Raw genomic sequence first — 16,866 nt, 5'->3', positions numbered from 1 at the left:
TGCCGTGGGTAACAGTACGCCAACATGTCAGTAAGTCCAAATATTTAATGATATGAATTTTAATGTCATATTAAAAATGAAAAACAAAATTTATATATGAATTTGAATTTAAATTATACCGGTATTATCATGAACGATATGGTATGGCACACCCCTACTGAACAGCAAAGTGTCTTTTCAGAAATCATGCTCCAGGTACTCAAGATAATCAATTTCATGTAGGAACTATTTTCTGTCTACCAAATTACAACTGCCAACCTCATCACTGCACAGAATAAAGTGTGCATCTACTCATGGACAAGAGGCTCATGCATCGTGACAGCACAAGATGTAATCTTAGTGGTGTCTGCCTCGGCCGAGCTGTCAGTGGTGCTACGTGAGCTAGCAGAAGATACATGCTTAATATTGCGTGGTGATACAGTTGGCAGGTGTAGTTCGACAGAAAGAAAGTTGTACCGACATGACACTGCTCGCCATGAGGTTTTTGGATTGTCTTGAGTAAACAGGCCACGATTTCTGTAACTCACACCAAAACAATCTAGATGAATAAATGGAACTTAAGGTAAGGGAAAAAAATATTCTTATTGATTTTGGGGTGAACTGTCCCTTAAGTTCTTGTTAAAGCATTTTAGCCATGAAGGACTTACAGTATGGGTTAGGGTTAGTACTTTCCTGTACTTTGTCAGTCATAGTCAACGGTGTTGACCTTGTATCTACAGAGCAGAAGATAAAAAGGATTTTCACAGATCAGTGGAATTTCATCACCATGAATAATCAAATTCAAGCAGCAGATCAGAGCAACTTCCTAACTTCAGACGGAAATTCTGTCAGTGTCAGCAGTTCAGTTTTAAAGTAAAGATTTGAATGGCTTTGCACTTTGCCAGAAAAGCTCCCACATTAAATAATTAAAGTGGCATTAATCACAGCGCTGACTTTACAGAAGGAAGAAAGAAGTTGTTTATGGAAGTAGATGTTTTTACTTAGTTTTACTTGTCAATAATGTTTCATGTCTTCTGCCTCTTTCCCTCCTCACTTCATTCCCTCATTCTCTCTTTGTCTCTTACTCATATATATGATGTCTTCTGCTATTTCAGAACGACCTGATAGGTCAGAGCCTGTTTGACTACCTTCACCCCAAGGACATTGCCAAGGTCAAAGAGCAGCTGTCCTCTTCAGACACGGCCCCACGAGAGAGGCTCATTGACGCTAAAAGTAAGCAAGTCCAAACACATCATCTGTTGTTCAGAATCAGGTGTTCAGCTAATGTTGTCTTCCCTCCACCCTGAACATGCATCCTAATTTGCTGTCCCTTTGCTACCACACTACCACTGTGCATTGTATAACAAAAACTGTCTCCATACACACAAGCGTTTTAGCACCATTTTTGAAATAATCTCCATCTATACTAACATGCCTGCATATTGCACAACAGTTCATACACACCCATTGATGCTTAGTTACTGAATATACTACAAAGATGGCGAAAAGTAAGAGCAAAGATTTCTTTGCTTGGACTTATGATGAGGTGGAGCTGTAACTGAAAGTAACAAACATGAGTATAAGGTGGTCAAGGCAGTGGAAAACAGATTGGGAGTTGTTGCAAAGCAAATACAGTGACATATCAGAGAAATTCCAGGAGCATTACCCTTTCATGGAGGAAGCCATAGCGGGAAAGGAGCAACCACACACGCAGGATGAAATCACAAAAGATAGTTAGACTTAGCTATAATGCTTAGCCTTGACACTTTGCCACTGATAAGACCCAGTCGGGAAGCAAAAGTAGATATCTGCATCATTGTTTCCAAAAGTCTGTTTCTACCCATCCAGACTAAAACGACCCCAGAGTTCTCAAATTAAAATGGGGTCAACAGCATTTTCAAAGGTCTCCGTTTTAGGGGTTCCATAACACTGGAGTATGTTGAGGCTAGGAGGAAATGTAGCAATAGTTAAATGTCTTAAAAGGAAAACATAGTGGCCTGGATGTAGCTTCAGTCAAGCTCAATATCCTCAGTAAAGGGCTTCAGGAGGATGTTTACAAACATAGCAGAGAAACAACCACCAGCAATGACAAAACTACATGGAAAAGACAAGTAAACAGAAGAAGACCAACAATGAAAAGCAAGCTTAAAAGAAAAAGTTACATCAAGGCCGAGCCAGCAGTGTTTCTTAATCCTTACGGGTCCCGTCATTCTCTCCAACTCTGCTCTGATGTTTGCGGTGTGTCTGCAAGTCTCAACAGAGATGAGAAAGAAGCAAGATGGCTCACTCATTAGCTACTCCCATACACTACATGTAGTTTACATATTTTGTCATATGTCAGGTTTATGTATGCTGGGCCACTCGCAGGTTGCTTCTGGGCTGGATGTGGCCCACAGGCTGACAGTTGAATGGGCCTGGTCTAGATTCAGCTTGTGGTACTTCTCATATGAGTTTCAGTTTTGTAATTTGGCGAAAGAAGAGATGGAAGTCTGTTTGAAGCATTACTAAAGGCAAGTAAAAAGCTAAGACAAGGAAATGGTGCAAACATAGCACCCCCCCTTCAGAGGTAGGCTAGAATCAACTGAATACATTTTTTAACAGTAAAACAATTCAAAAACTGTATGGATGTATGCAGATGGCTGAAATGGGTGTCATTCAGGACTTAAAATACAGACAATGAAAATAGAGTAGTTGCCAACAGTTGGGCTGCAGGAGTTTCACACTGGCGGATGTTATTATAAAACATTTCCCAAGCATGTTTTTTCCCAATGTTATTTTTATGCATCAAAGTCATGAAAGAAGTTTCAGCTGCCAACACTGCAGAGAGTAATGTTTGAACAAGTGAAATGTAGTTTTGAAATGTGTTGTTATGTTAACTGTTGGTATGTGTCTATTTGCAGCTGGTCTTCCAGTGAAGACAGACATCACCCCCGGTCCATCTAGACTCTGTTCTGGAGCCAGACGGTCGTTTTTCTGCAGGATGAAGTGTAACAGGCCCTCTGTCAAAGTAGAGGATAAAGACTTTCCCTCCACCTGCTCTAAGAAAAAAGGTAAAATGTTGTTTTTTCTTTTACAACAGGAATTAAAACTCAAATTCTGTCACCCACAGTTCACCTCTTGCCCTAAATGTAAGTCTGCCTCTCCTAGCAGCCCCTTTGAAGCAGCTCTGCAGCGTTACCTCACATACTTATCACTTTTTCTTTTCAGTCTTTGTTACCTTCTTATGAAAGCTAAAGCCCTGCTTTCCTGGTGTTCCTCTTCTTGTATTTTTAGAGGCACATCTTTATTAGAGCCAGGAATCACACCTCAGTTAGCATTAGAACATCTCCATTACACAACAAAGGAAGTTGGCCTCTTTAAGTGCATGTATTTATATATTTATTTACCCAACATTATTATTATTGTATCATTTAGCTCAACACTACAACACTTTTTATGGCAGAAAAGTGTTAAATTGATGGCTGCTTAGCTGTGGGATGTTTCAACATTTTAACAGGTAAATTGCCCAGATTTTAACTGACCAAAGTGATGGAAAATAGCACAGAATGATCCCTCAGTGTTTCTGCTAAAATGTGAGTAGAACTCAGAATTGGTAAGAATAGTCATTGCTGGCAGATTATCCACCTGGAGTTCAGTCGGTTTGGTGTGGATGAAGGAAAAAATATGCTCCCATATTGCCTTTTAGCTGTCGTCCATTTCATGTTCATGCTGACTTATTACATCAGTGTTACATGGACCCATATGGGCAAATCAAATTGCAGTGACTGACATGAGGCCATGCTTCTTTTTCCTGAGCCTGATCACAAAGAGCAATGAAACAACTGATTATAAGCATTATTAGTTGGGACCTCTATTTGACCTTTTGTTATGAATAATGACAAACATGTAGAAAAAGAGATGCTGTATAATGTAGTATTTCAGGGGCTGATAGATGCTGTGTGCTCACTGAACTGCAGTTCTTAATAAGGAACTGCTGAAAGCAGAACACACACTGGGCTCCTTTTCATGCTCTGATTAATCAGGGAAAGTCCCCACACTCTTGTGCTGATGCTTATATACATGTCACCATGGTTACAAAACAATCTTGTGTAAATATTTACATTGCTTGTACAGATTGCATATAAAATTGCTCTCTTGATGGTTCACCATCAGAGGATGGATTAGTAGTACACACATTATTGAGAACTGGGACAAATGATGTCCTGTGACAAAAACATTTAAAGTTATAACCTATTAACTAGGGATGGGGGGAAACATCGATACAGCAGAGTATTGTAATATTTTTGTGTGGCAAAATGGTATCCTCACACAGTGCCAAGTATCAGTTTTTTTATTATATAAATTGTCAGTATTACAAATACAAATTAAACTTTAGGTAGGGGGGGACTCTATTAGGAGCTGCGCCTTGTCAGAATAAATCAAAACCTGTAATGACTGGACCATGTGGGAATTTAATTTGAAAGGACGAACACAGGAAGAGGCCATGCTCAGCAGTCAGGCAGGAGTCACTTTAACAAACCAATCACAGATGACAGATGTCTTTCCCTTCTTCTGTAAATATTCAGTCTGATAAATACGGAAAAGTTGATCATTTTAGTGCAGGGCTGCCTAAGCTTTACATCTGTCCCATGGACGACAGGCCTACACACTTATAAACAGTGCCTATAAACAGCAACCTCAGATGCAACCTGCCGCCGCACTCTTGAAAGCTGGCACAAAAAAGTCTCAAGAGTAGCGCCCAGAGCCCGACCTTGACTTTTCCAGACTGTTAAAGACGCAGCATGCGTACGGCCCATAATAACATGTCGGGCAGGAAATCCAAAGTGTGGGATCATTTTGAGAAGGTGAAGGATGAACCCAAAGTGATATGTAAACTCTGCAGGCAAACATTTGCCTATCATTGGTTGACTACAAACATGACGCATCATCTGAAACATGTAAGTAGCTACATGCCCATTAGCCACTTAACACAATCATTACTGCTTTGCCGACAGTGTCAATAACAGGCGGCTCGCTCAGTGTGTGACGTGCACTTGTAGATAAAATACCGGCCGATATTAATGAAGGTTCATTAGTATGGTTTTGTATTTCTCTGTAATGTAGCACAGTGTTAACAGTGTTACTGATACTATTCTGTCTTAGACCTTGAACGCAAACCATTGTGTTGCCCTGCCCAAAATATATAATTTAATGATCAAATATATCGTTAACATGTGGGCGACTAGTCGACTAATGGCCCGTAATGACGACAATTGGTCGACTAGGAAAATCCTTAGTTAGGAGCAGCCCTAACTAGATACATTTTGCTGCTGCAAAACAATGGCTAAAGTGAGATGAACAGACTTAAAACTTTATCTTATTAGATAAAACTGATGTTGACAAGGTTTTCCATTAAGGACATAATATTTTATCAAAAATACTCAGCATATGGCAACATATTTAAAATCACAGTAATATTGTATTGTGACTTAAGTACTATGATAATATTGTATCATGGATCCTCTGGTGATTCCCACTCATATTATCAACACACTAATTTTATTTCTGTGGTAATACATTATTTATAAGGATTTATATGTATGAAATAAATATGATTTATAAAATATTTTGATCTGCTTAAACAGCCTGGGCCCAGACAAGAATTCAAAACTTCAAACAATTAAGAAATGTGTGAAAGCCTTCAAAATCTAAAACTAACAGTACATACAGACAAGATCGATGTAAAAATGTACTGCCACAGTCATCTTTCTTTTAAAATCTAATTTTTGTGAAAATGTTGACCTTTTACAAATGTGTCCTAGATTTTTGTCAACTCCACCAGATTTCCACAAAAAACATCAATTAATCAAGTATAAAAGGAGTTCGCTTTATCCTAGCTTTATCCTCCTGTCTCACTTCCTGGTTTTCAAAAAGGCAGGAATGCTGCGCAAGTGCTGATACGATTTCTATTTTTTTATTAATCCGTGAAATAATATTGCTATTGGGTGTGTCTCAACCCTAACATGTCAACTCCATAGCCCATATAAATCAGAACTAAATAAGAATTATGATTTTAATGAGTATTTTGATTAGCATTAAAAGAACTATAAAAATAAAAGTGGCTACTCACTACAACTGCATTTAAATTGATAAATTTGCTTTGATCTTTTAAAATATATTTCCTCAGCCTGATTTAAGAGTAAAAATCAAAAACCCATGAAAGTATGGTTTTGTCCCAGTTCTCAAGAATGTGTAAGCAGTAGTTTGACTTTATCTTAAATTTGCACTTACTATTACAAAGGTTGTTCTGTTTTGCTTTCAAGCCACAAACAAACAGTACCAGAGTGAAAGTGCTGGGAAGTGAAACGAGGCTCATCTTTTCAAGTGGTTCTTTAATTCACATCGGGGCTCAACTAGCAGTTTTCACAGCAGTCAAAATAAACTTCACTAAACAGGCACACACTAGGGATTGTTTCAACCAAACCAAACAAGTTAAGTGTAAGGTCTGAGTCAGCTTTGCACACTACAAGGTCAGCAGTGATGAATGCAGAAGAAACACTATTTATGCAGTTATAACTTTTTGGGTGGGGACACACTATGCAGCAATTTTAGAAATTGAAGTGGGGCTGTACGGGGTTCTTTTCCATAGTCGGTGTATTACCTACAGTAGGTGTCAGTCTGGAGAACCAGGCTGGAGTAGCACCATGGAAGCTTATCAATGTACTGCTGTGAAGGGGTCAGCAACCTAACAAATTTTAGCTACTTAAAAAAATCGGTATCAGTTGAAGTGTATATTATATTTAGAATATTTTCATCACTTTACCATCAGACAGTGATTTTTGACGGGGAAGTGAAGCTGTTATATCACTGTCAGACAGCCAGACTCTATTCAGAAAAAACAGTATTTTACTATCTCTGAACACAGGAAGTGCCGGGCTATTAGTATCTCAATAAGTAAATTTGTTTGTATTATTGTGTGACTTTAGCATTGAAGGGGTTAGTTCGGATTTTCCAAAGTCACACAATAACACTGAATAACTAGCCGATGGAGGCAGCAGGAGACCAGCAGCTCTCATATTCAGTACGCTAAAACGACTGATTTTGTCAATGGAGTCTGGTGGCTTTGACGAGAGCGTAGATGTGGATCTGAAGCTGTTAACGGCTTCCCTGTTGTAAATCGTTGTGTGACAGCAAGGTCAAGTGGTGAAAATGCTCTCAATATAGTTTTCACTTAAACTGCTTTTAGGTGGGACTTTTTTTAGGTGGCTAAAATATGTTTTTCTGCTGTCCACAGCAGTTACATTGCTTAGCTTCTGTGTTTGTACTCCAGCCTGCTTTTCCAAACTGGGGGCATGCTGACTGACATCTACTACACTCTCTATAAATGAGTACCCTATACAACCCCACTTCAAAGAAAATCTGAACTGTCCCTTTAATGCGTTTATGTACTGTCCTGGTAAATAGTGATATACAGGGGATTCTGAATTAAAGACAGGAAACAAGTAATGTTCTCCTCTATTGAAGTGATACAGCTCCATAGTGTTTGAACTACTTCAGTTATGTAAAAAGTCCTCAGACAGCTTTTGTAGTTGAGCCATAGTGCACCCAGCTACAGTACATCCTACATTATTCAGATCAGCATGAATCCATTGTCTGCTAATGACACTCAAACAAGTCTTCATCTTGTTATTTTTTTTTTCCTGGGGCTTTCTGTCCTGTTCATTGTGTCATCTGTATTGCAGTGGCCTGAGAGCATATCAAACATATGGCAGGCTGCATGTCACCATGCTCAGTCACTGAACTTGAATATAAACTTAAAAGTATCTTTATCGTCAGAAGAACATTCACAGGCCATTCGTAGTCACGCAACCTAGATTGGTTATGTCACCATTCATGTTGAATTTTTTATTGTTGAGCTGAATATTTCATACAGACAAACTTTATTCTCCCTCTGATGTTGTGCTTTGTATGTCACAATGGGGAGAAAAATAGAGTTCAGTCATGTTATAAACTGGCTGAACTCCACAGAGGCACACGGTGATACAATAGCTTTTCATTTCAGATGACTCTGTTGAATTTTTAGAACATAAATCAACAAACAAACCATTCTCACAGGGCACTGAGATATGGAGGCGATTCTCTTATTTCGTTTTTTGTTTTGTTTTATTTTGTTTTTTGGCAAAACTTGAAGGCAGGTACCTTGTTAATCATAATAACACTGTCCGCATAGTGAAAGCAGCTCGTCAGCAGCAATGTCAGTCCTCTGTCTATGTCTACACAGGATACGTTCTGGGATGGAACTGCTCATAGGTCACTGACGTTTTGGCAGCACTAAGATCCCAATAGTGTTGTCAAGAATATCAGTTTATCAATACATATTGATTCTGAATATTTGAAACAGTCTCAATACTATTTTCCCGCAGTGTTGATACACCAGTACCAGCTGTGCTTTCTCGCTTTCTCTTATTGTTAATGTTTTCAACAGTCATTCTGCTGTTCTCAGCTACTAACCAGGTCAAGAAAAGGTGTCATTGTTGTGTTATAGCATTGTTATATTTATCTTTTAATAAGAAATGTACATGTTATGCCCTCAATGTGAATTTTTCCCAGCAGCATTGAAAATGGTATCAGTGTTTTTCAGGTTAATATCGTGACAACAGATCTTAATACGCAATCACTTGAGTTATATGAGTAAAATAGATATAGAATAGAACAGAAATAGTAAATGGACTTGAAGCTAGCTGCAGGTACGAACGTTAAGTGCAAGAATTCCTATAAAAGCTGCCCAGTTGCGCTTAAAGCCAAAAAAGTTCAACTGCCATGTGTAAAATCACCCGGTTGATCGGCACTGCTTCCGCACTGTGTAGCCCATAGAGCAGGCGCAGGAACCTTCTGCTGGCCGAGCCGGCTACTTCTGGTTTAGCTACTAATTTGAATTAGGATAAAATGATTCAACCATTTGGCTCTTCTAGGCTTTCCAAATGTTATCTGACTGAATGGATCAAATTCTGAGAGTGAAACGAGTCCTTTTCCGGGGGTTGTGACATGATATCTGCTGTTTACAGATGCCTCTTTTGCCATGTAAGGGAAAGGTCTCTTTGGGCCACAGTGCTTCATATGATGATGTAATTCCACCTTTTGGCAACTGCAAAAATTGTCTTTAAAGCCTGGCCCACTTCCTTGAGGCCTGGTGTCAACAGCTGTGTTGATTCAAATAGTTATTGGAAGGAGATGAAAGTACTATTTATTAAAAAGGTCCCTTATTAAAGGGATAATTTAGTGTCCTAATCTTATAAGAGAGTTTTTTTGGGTGTTTTTTTTTTTTTTTTTTTTTTTTTTTTTGGTTTTGCTTTTTTTAATCGTTTTCCTTGTTGTTGTTGTTTTGATGATGTAAGGGAAAATCCACAACACACTGCTGAGGTTACTTTGTGAAGTCAAAATTTTCCTCCAGTGAATAATGTCACTCAGCAGTACAGTTTTAAAATAGAAACTAAGCGTGGTTGTGTAATAATGCATGGATCAGGATTTTCTTGTTTAGGTTTTTTATTTTTAAAATTAACGGAATTTAAGAAGAATTCCTCAAATGTCAAAATGCATTAAACAATGTTTCTAACAGTAGTCTAAAATAATAATTATAGATGTATTTTAATTTGGTTTATCTTGACATAAACTGTGTGTGAATGAGATGGTAATGAATCTTAACATACAGTAGGACTATGTTGAAGCAGATTTGGAAAATAAAGCAACTAAATAACAAAGCAGATGACAGTTGATTTGTAGTGTCACCTAAAGATGTGAGTGGGACAGTATTTAGTTGTTTTTTTTGCATGTGTAGTTTGCAAAGAATTTTTTTAATAATTATGAAATGAAATCTTTCAGTGTATTCATACTCTTCAAGACAGCATTAAAAATCTTAAATACGGTGTTTCTATCCTGTTTTATAACAGTTTTTAATGTGGTGAGCCACTGGGTGCTGGTTTTATAATCGTAAATCAAAGCATTCAGTTCACTGAGCTGTAAAAATCCCCCATCATCCCCACAGCATGAGGATGGCATCCCACTAAGATGGTCCCAGTCCGGTTCCAATAATACCGTCTAACACGTCTCTCTGCCCGTCTCCTCCCCTCCTTACAGCCGACCGTAAGAGCTTCTGCACCATCCACAGCACAGGCTACCTAAAGAGCTGGCCACCCACCAAGATGGGTCTCGATGAGGACAACGAGCCAGACAACGAGGGCTGTAACCTGAGCTGCCTGGTAGCCATCGGCCGCCTGCACCCCCACATCGTCCCCCAACCCAGCCTGGCAGACATCAGGGTGAAGCCCACAGAATACGTCTCCCGACACGCAATCGACGGCAAGTTTGTCTTCGTCGACCAGAGGTGAGACAAAAAAAAGTGGGTGGGGAGCATTCAGCGGAATTTATTTTAGATCATACTGAGGCTTCTGATTTATTTGTATGATGGAAATATTAAGCTCAACAGGTGCCAAATTCTAAACAGATTTTTGAGGCCACATCTTCCTAAACATATCTGTGTGTAGTGAACAGTGGTGTTGTGGATCACTCTATACTGAAGCATGTTTGGTCTTTTTGGGTAAAATATCAGAAAGCAGGAGAGAGACCCACAGTGATCTCTTGAAAATACATGGATAGAGTGGCATTTGGCATTTGGCTGTATTAGATGATTGTATGTGATGCTGGTTTTACATTGCACCATACCACTACCATTATCACATTCCCACTTACCCAAAGTTTCTCTGAACCGTGCTTTGACCCAAAGTTTTTGGGACTACTTTTTAAGGAACTGAAGGTTTCTTCAGCCCATTGTTATCTGTGCCTCCAGCGCAGTCTGAAGACCATTTAAGATCAGGCGAATTAGTCTGTAACAGTATGAGGTTTTCACACTATGATAACTGAAAATATTGCGGTTTTACGGTATCACGGTATTTACAGAATTATTAAGTTATTAATTATAAGTCAAAATGAGCCTTAAAGGTGTGAAAACAGAAGGGTTATTTTTGGTTGATCAGAACTTTTTATTACTGTAATTGAAACTTGAAAACATTTTTAAATGAAAGTTTGTAGAAAAAGTAAAGAAAAAGTTGAGATTGAAAGCTGCAAGCATACTGAAAACCATTTTTTAAAGTGGAAGTTTGTAAAAAAAAAAAAAAAAAAAAAAAAGTCCCTTTTTAAAATAACTAAAAGTCGAAATCCTCCGTCCAGTTGCATTTTTTTTCCAATATAGTAGACAAGCAAATGTACACAGTATGGTAACTGTCAATTTCTAATATCACAGTATACCTTAACACTGCTGCAACCCTAGTCCACCAACATATGAAAAAGCAAAATGATGGGACGAAGGTTGCTAGTGGTCGCAGGAGTAAACACACTGTACAGCCTACAGTTCAATGTGCCCATCTGTGAAGGTGGTCCCTTTAAAATTTCCCTCTGAGGAAAAACAAGTCAGGCAACCTGTCCAGGGTGTACCCCATGGATAGTGCCAGCGCCCCATATACAGAGGTGATGCCTCGCTGCAACAACCGTTTGCTGCATGTCATCCCCCCCACTCTCTCTCCTGTCAATTAAAGGCAAAAGCCTGAAAAATCTTTTAAAAAAAAGAAGAGTTTACAGATGATAGATAATGGATGAAAAACCAAGTTTACATGATTGTGTGTGGGGACACACATTGGAGTTTCAAAGTCTTTCCTTGCTGAATACTTTCTATATCTGTCTGATTTTCAACATGTCCTAAAATTGGAGAATGCGGCTAACATTAATATATATTTGCTGGCCAACTGCTTTAGTTTTTGCTGCAGATCAGCATGTTGAGCACTTCTTTGCTTTCTTACTCAGTTGTGAGGAGCCACATACCAGAAGGTGTAAGTAAACACAACCTGTCTCTGTGTCTGTCTGTCTGTCCCTCCAGAGCCACAGCCATCCTAGCCTACCTGCCCCAGGAGCTGCTGGGAACCTCCTTCTATGAGTATTTCCACCAGGACGACATTGGCCACCTGGCAGAGTGCCACAGACAAGGTACCTTCCGTGAGATTTTTTTTTTGCCTCTGCACCTGCGACAGCCATGGCCAGAGGCATTATGTTTTCGGGTTGTCTGTCCATCCATCTGTGCCGTTCTTGTGAACGCTACATCTCAGAAGCACCTTGCGGGAATTTACTCAATTTTGGCATGAACGTCCACTTGGACTCAATGATGAACCGATTGGATTTTGGTCAAATTGTTTTTTGGCCATAACTCAAGAATTCATTTACAGATAATGACAACATTTAACACAAATGTCAAAAAGGATAAAATGATGAAGTGATGACATTTTATATCCAAAAGGTCAAATGTCACTTTCAGTGTGACATCATAATGTTCTGCAAAAGCAACATCATAACTCAGGAACAGAAGGGGAGACATTTGGTCAGATACTGAATTGGTGGCACTAATCTTGGGTGTCCACCTTGAAACTGTGCTGCTTGTATAGATAATCTGTGCTGTAGGGTTAAGATGTATGTGAAGCATCCATGTTATAGAATTTGTAGCCTCTTTGCAGAAACATGCATATTTGAAGCATCGTCAGGTGTCATCCCTACATGAGTCTGGAGAGAATGAATGAATGAGGAGTAAGGCCCCGATCACACTGAGAAGCGTTGCTACAGACACGGCTGCTTCAAAAAAAATCAGCCTTCAAAAAGACAGAAGCCTACATGAAACTGTCATGAGATATGATTCCCCCTTCCTTCCTCGATAGCCACAGCCCTCTTACAGTCCAACAGCTAAGTAGTTAGCTAGCCTGTTTATCAGCACAGTTAAGGATATTATACTCACCAGTGAGATTCACCTGCCATCTCCGCGATTAAGATTTGAATAATGTTGTGATCTTAATCGTAATTAAATACCACCAATATCAGTCTTCCATCACATTTGTCCCACTGTTCCTACCACATACCAGCATCAATAACCACATAAACAGAGTGATACGACTCCACTGCTTGTCCTGAAAAGTTGAGAATATTTTAACTTTTCTGCGCATCTAAAAATCACTAGAAAAAAGTGACACACTGTGCAAGAGAGTGCCGCACTATAAATGAACAATGGTTTAGCCAGTGATGCGTTTCTAGCAATGTGTCTGTGTGATCAGGGCCTAAAGCAGCATAATGCAAAGAATGTATGGGCTCCCTGGTCACCTGGTAAAGCGTGCTCTCCATGCAGGATGAGTCCTTAGCAGCAGCCCCGGTTGGATTCCACTCTGTGGCCCTTTGCTACAAGTTGTCCCCTCTCTCTGTCGCCTCTTTCCTGTTTATCTGTACAATCGAATAAAAGCAAAAAAGCCCCAAAAAATCTTTAAAAGATGACAACGTAAAATCACATTACATTACAGATGATACAGATAGAAAGTATAACTTAGTGGATGTTATAGTGATGTGACTGAATGAAGCAAATGAGTCTTCAGTATGTGTATGTGTTTACGTTTGTCCACAGTGCTGCAGATGAGAGAGAAGATTAACACCAACTGTTACAAATTCAAGATCAAAGACGGCTCCTTCATCACGCTGAGGAGCCGATGGTTCAGCTTCATGAACCCCTGGACCAAGGAGGTGGAGTACATCGTCTCCACTAACACTGTTGTGTCGTAAGTAGACAGGAGCACTCATCTGTGAAACTATAGAAGTACATCACATAAAGTACACATTTCCACATGTATGTTTTCTCTCGCCAGGTGTCCTATGATGGAGGGATCAGACTACCCTCAATCTGCTGCCTCACCACAGAGTATGGACAGTGTTCTCACCTCAGAGGGTAAAATAAAAACTCCTTCATGTTTGGCTGATTTACCACCACTGTCCTTCATCCCCCCCAATGAATCATTTATTCTTCACAATGAATCAAATCTCCTTCTCCTGATTGCTGTTGATTGGTAGGTGGAGGAAGGCGGGCGCTGCAGACGGTTCCTGGCATCCCCGGTGGCACGAGAGCAGGAGCCGGCAAGATTGGACGCATGATTGCAGAGGAAGTGATGGAGATCCAGAGGTGAGAGCAGATGAAAGCAGTGAAGTTGAAAAAGTCTGTTGGTCCTTCACTGGAAAATCCCTGTGGTCTAGCTTTTAAAGTAGATGATGGTGATAGAGGCGACACACAGAGACGTTATGCCATGCTTTATCACATATCAGAAGCCGCTGTACGTGCTAGGCAAATGGGAAACTTGTAAAGTGTGCAGGACTCAACCTTTTGGAGAAAATTTCACTTTTTATGTACTAAATCATTTCAGATAATGTGAAAAACACAAGACAGTAAAATGAAGGAGTATCAGAAGTTGTTCACAGTGTAAAATAGGACAGTGTGTTCACACTGCAGGCTCTCCCGCCCAGACTAACGCTGACTCAGATAGCTGCTGTGCTGCTAAAATTATACCGATTGTCTCCGCTGATGGATAGACTTTCTACCTATTGTCATGGCAACACTGACAAATTTCAGTATAAGTGTTAACAATTGTTGAATGTAGGTCACATGTCTTAGGATGGGGATATTTTTAGCTGTTATAAAGTAAAAAAAAATATGACTCACTGCAGGTTTTTGATCAGGAAATGTAATCTATAAAATGTGAAGCCTTTTCCAAAATCATTAAAACCATCTGTGTCATATCTGTCAGGATTCGAGGCTCCTCCCCCTCCAGCTGTGGCTCCAGCCCTCTGAACATCACCAGCACCCCTCCACCTGACACCTGCTCCCCAGGGGGCAAGAAGGTAGCACGCACGCACACACACACACACACACACACACACACAGCTTCCTTCATGAGGTTGAGGTTTTATAGCATTTTATTAAATCTGACTTCAGTTTCAAACCACCTTGTTGAATGTGAATCCTTTTTTAATCCCGGACTGAAAAAGTGAACAGTTATTGTTCCCTCTTGTTGACTGAGAATGCAGAAATACTGCAGTGTTGCATGGCAGAAAATAGTGTCGGCGCCATAGATGCAGCAAGATATGTCAGTGTATGTCACAGCCTAAGAGACAACCAACACAACAACACATATCAACTGGAGTTTATCTCCTCACAGCTCACACTCTGCCTTTTTATTTGCTACTTCACTTAATGAGTTTACCTGTTATATTCCATTGCAGTTAACTGAATTCACTTTCCCTAATTGTAATTGTGCTTTAGCAGCACATATGAAATGTCATGCTCTGGGCACAGTGCTTTTTCTCTAGGCGGCTACATATGCTTGCTTCTCACTGGGAAAAATTAAAAAAAGACACTGAGTATCCTTACTACATCGAAATATGAGGTTAGCAAGGGTCAGTTCAGCTATTGTGTTAAAGTTTGTGCACACAGTGTGCATTCAGCAGCTTTATACATCCTAAAATCTGAAGATAATAAATTGACTAAGTCTAAAATTAATAAGCCAACATGGACTCACACAGGACTCAACCCTCAGTCTCCACATCTTACTCCCTCTGTGGACTCTGTTGCTCTTTATACTACATCACCTGACTTTCTGGCAGTTCATTGGTGATTTTTTTCTCTTAAATTAACCTCATTAATCTCAGAGAATATCCAAGTTTGGCTACTCTCCCTAACAATGACCTCTTTGCCCTGATCCCAACCATCTCTGACTTTGACTAGCCAATCACAGCATGCAGTGGGATCCATAATAAATGGTAAATGGACTTGTGTCACACTTTTCTAGTGTTTAAACCACTCGAAAGGATTCCACACTACTTGTCTCTTTCACCCATTCACACATAAATTTACACACTGTTGGCCGAGGCTACTATAAAATGTGCTGCCTGCTATTCGGTTTTAAACAGCAATTTGGGGTTCAGTATCTCGCCCAAAGATACTTCGACATGTGGCCCGGAGGAGTCTAGGATCAAACTGCTGATCTTCCATTTAGTGGACGACCCACTTTACCTTCAGAGCTATAGCCGCCCAATATCGCATCATAGAGATGAGTGTAAATAACCCAATAGCTGCAGTGTGACTATTCTCATCCGGGTGCAATTAAACACTCTGAACGACTAAATACTAGCTGATACTTAAGAAAGAAAATGCAGATTCCTGTGCTTTTCCGTCCACGACTTTTTGCCAATACTGGGAGATGGTTAATTGAGATAAGCAGTAGGTGGCGCTAATTCTCCAGTCCAGACACCGCAGAAGAAGAGGGAGCAGCAAGACGATGTAGTTACAAGAGCACCAGTCAGACCTTAAGTGAAGGAAAGCAATGAAATAACAGGGTGAACGCTGGACAATGGAAATAGACCGTTTTGAATAACTAATATTACAGCGCTGCTATTAAAAGAGTTCTGCTAACAGCCCTGTGTGCATACATAAGCTGTTAAAAGCCGTCAGAGACTATGAAGAGAGCTTGCAGTGGTTTATGCAATAATGGTACGTCATGACTGCTTGTCATCATTTATTCACTGAATCTCATTCCCTTCCACTTAGTCGCATTTACCTCTTATCAGTACACCATTTCCATCTCCTCCAAGCACCTTTTTTTTTTCAGTAATTAGACATCTTTTTGCATTTTTGCTGTTTCTACTCATGTTTTTATGCACAAATTGAAAATGCACATTAAAAAGGGATGGTTGGTAACACTCTTAGTGTCTGTCCTGTGGACAGACACAAAGATATTTGAGGACAGAATGAAAACAATGTTAGCTCAGGTTGAAAGTGATCTGTCTTTACACAACTGATATGTGTGTGTATGTGTGTCATGTGTATAGATCCAGAACGGAGGGACACCCGAGCTTCCGAGCACAGGGATCATTCCTGGACCTGATTCTGTAGGCTACCCCTACTCCAACCAGTCCATCATGAGTGAGTCAGACACAAACACATGCACAACAAACACACTTTATACTTGGGTGTTTTCTAAACTCATGACACTGACTCATCCTCTG

General features: G+C 39.8%; 1 protein-coding gene across 2 annotated transcripts in view; it reads left to right on the top strand.

Annotated features, from left to right (window-relative positions):
* The window catches only part of bmal1a (basic helix-loop-helix ARNT like 1a), a 53,258-nt gene that overhangs the window by 29,397 nt on the left and 6,995 nt on the right, over window positions 1–16,866 (top strand). For both annotated transcript variants that reach the window (XM_050072231.1, XM_050072230.1), the window contains exons 11-19: window positions 1,095–1,212; window positions 2,880–3,029; window positions 10,093–10,339; window positions 11,885–11,991; window positions 13,442–13,592; window positions 13,680–13,759; window positions 13,882–13,990; window positions 14,610–14,703; window positions 16,690–16,783. In XM_050072231.1, the coding sequence (XP_049928188.1) occupies window positions 1,095–1,212; window positions 2,880–3,029; window positions 10,093–10,339; window positions 11,885–11,991; window positions 13,442–13,592; window positions 13,680–13,759; window positions 13,882–13,990; window positions 14,610–14,703; window positions 16,690–16,783 (1,150 nt within the window). The remainder of the gene's footprint in view (window positions 1–1,094; window positions 1,213–2,879; window positions 3,030–10,092; window positions 10,340–11,884; window positions 11,992–13,441; window positions 13,593–13,679; window positions 13,760–13,881; window positions 13,991–14,609; window positions 14,704–16,689; window positions 16,784–16,866) is intronic.

This window comes from Epinephelus moara, chromosome 20, assembly GCF_006386435.1.
Source record: "Epinephelus moara isolate mb chromosome 20, YSFRI_EMoa_1.0, whole genome shotgun sequence".
NCBI classification, from domain to species: domain Eukaryota; kingdom Metazoa; phylum Chordata; class Actinopteri; order Perciformes; family Serranidae; genus Epinephelus; species Epinephelus moara.
The sequence above is the reverse complement of the archived record's forward strand: the minus strand, read 5'-3'. Positions and strand labels throughout refer to the sequence as shown.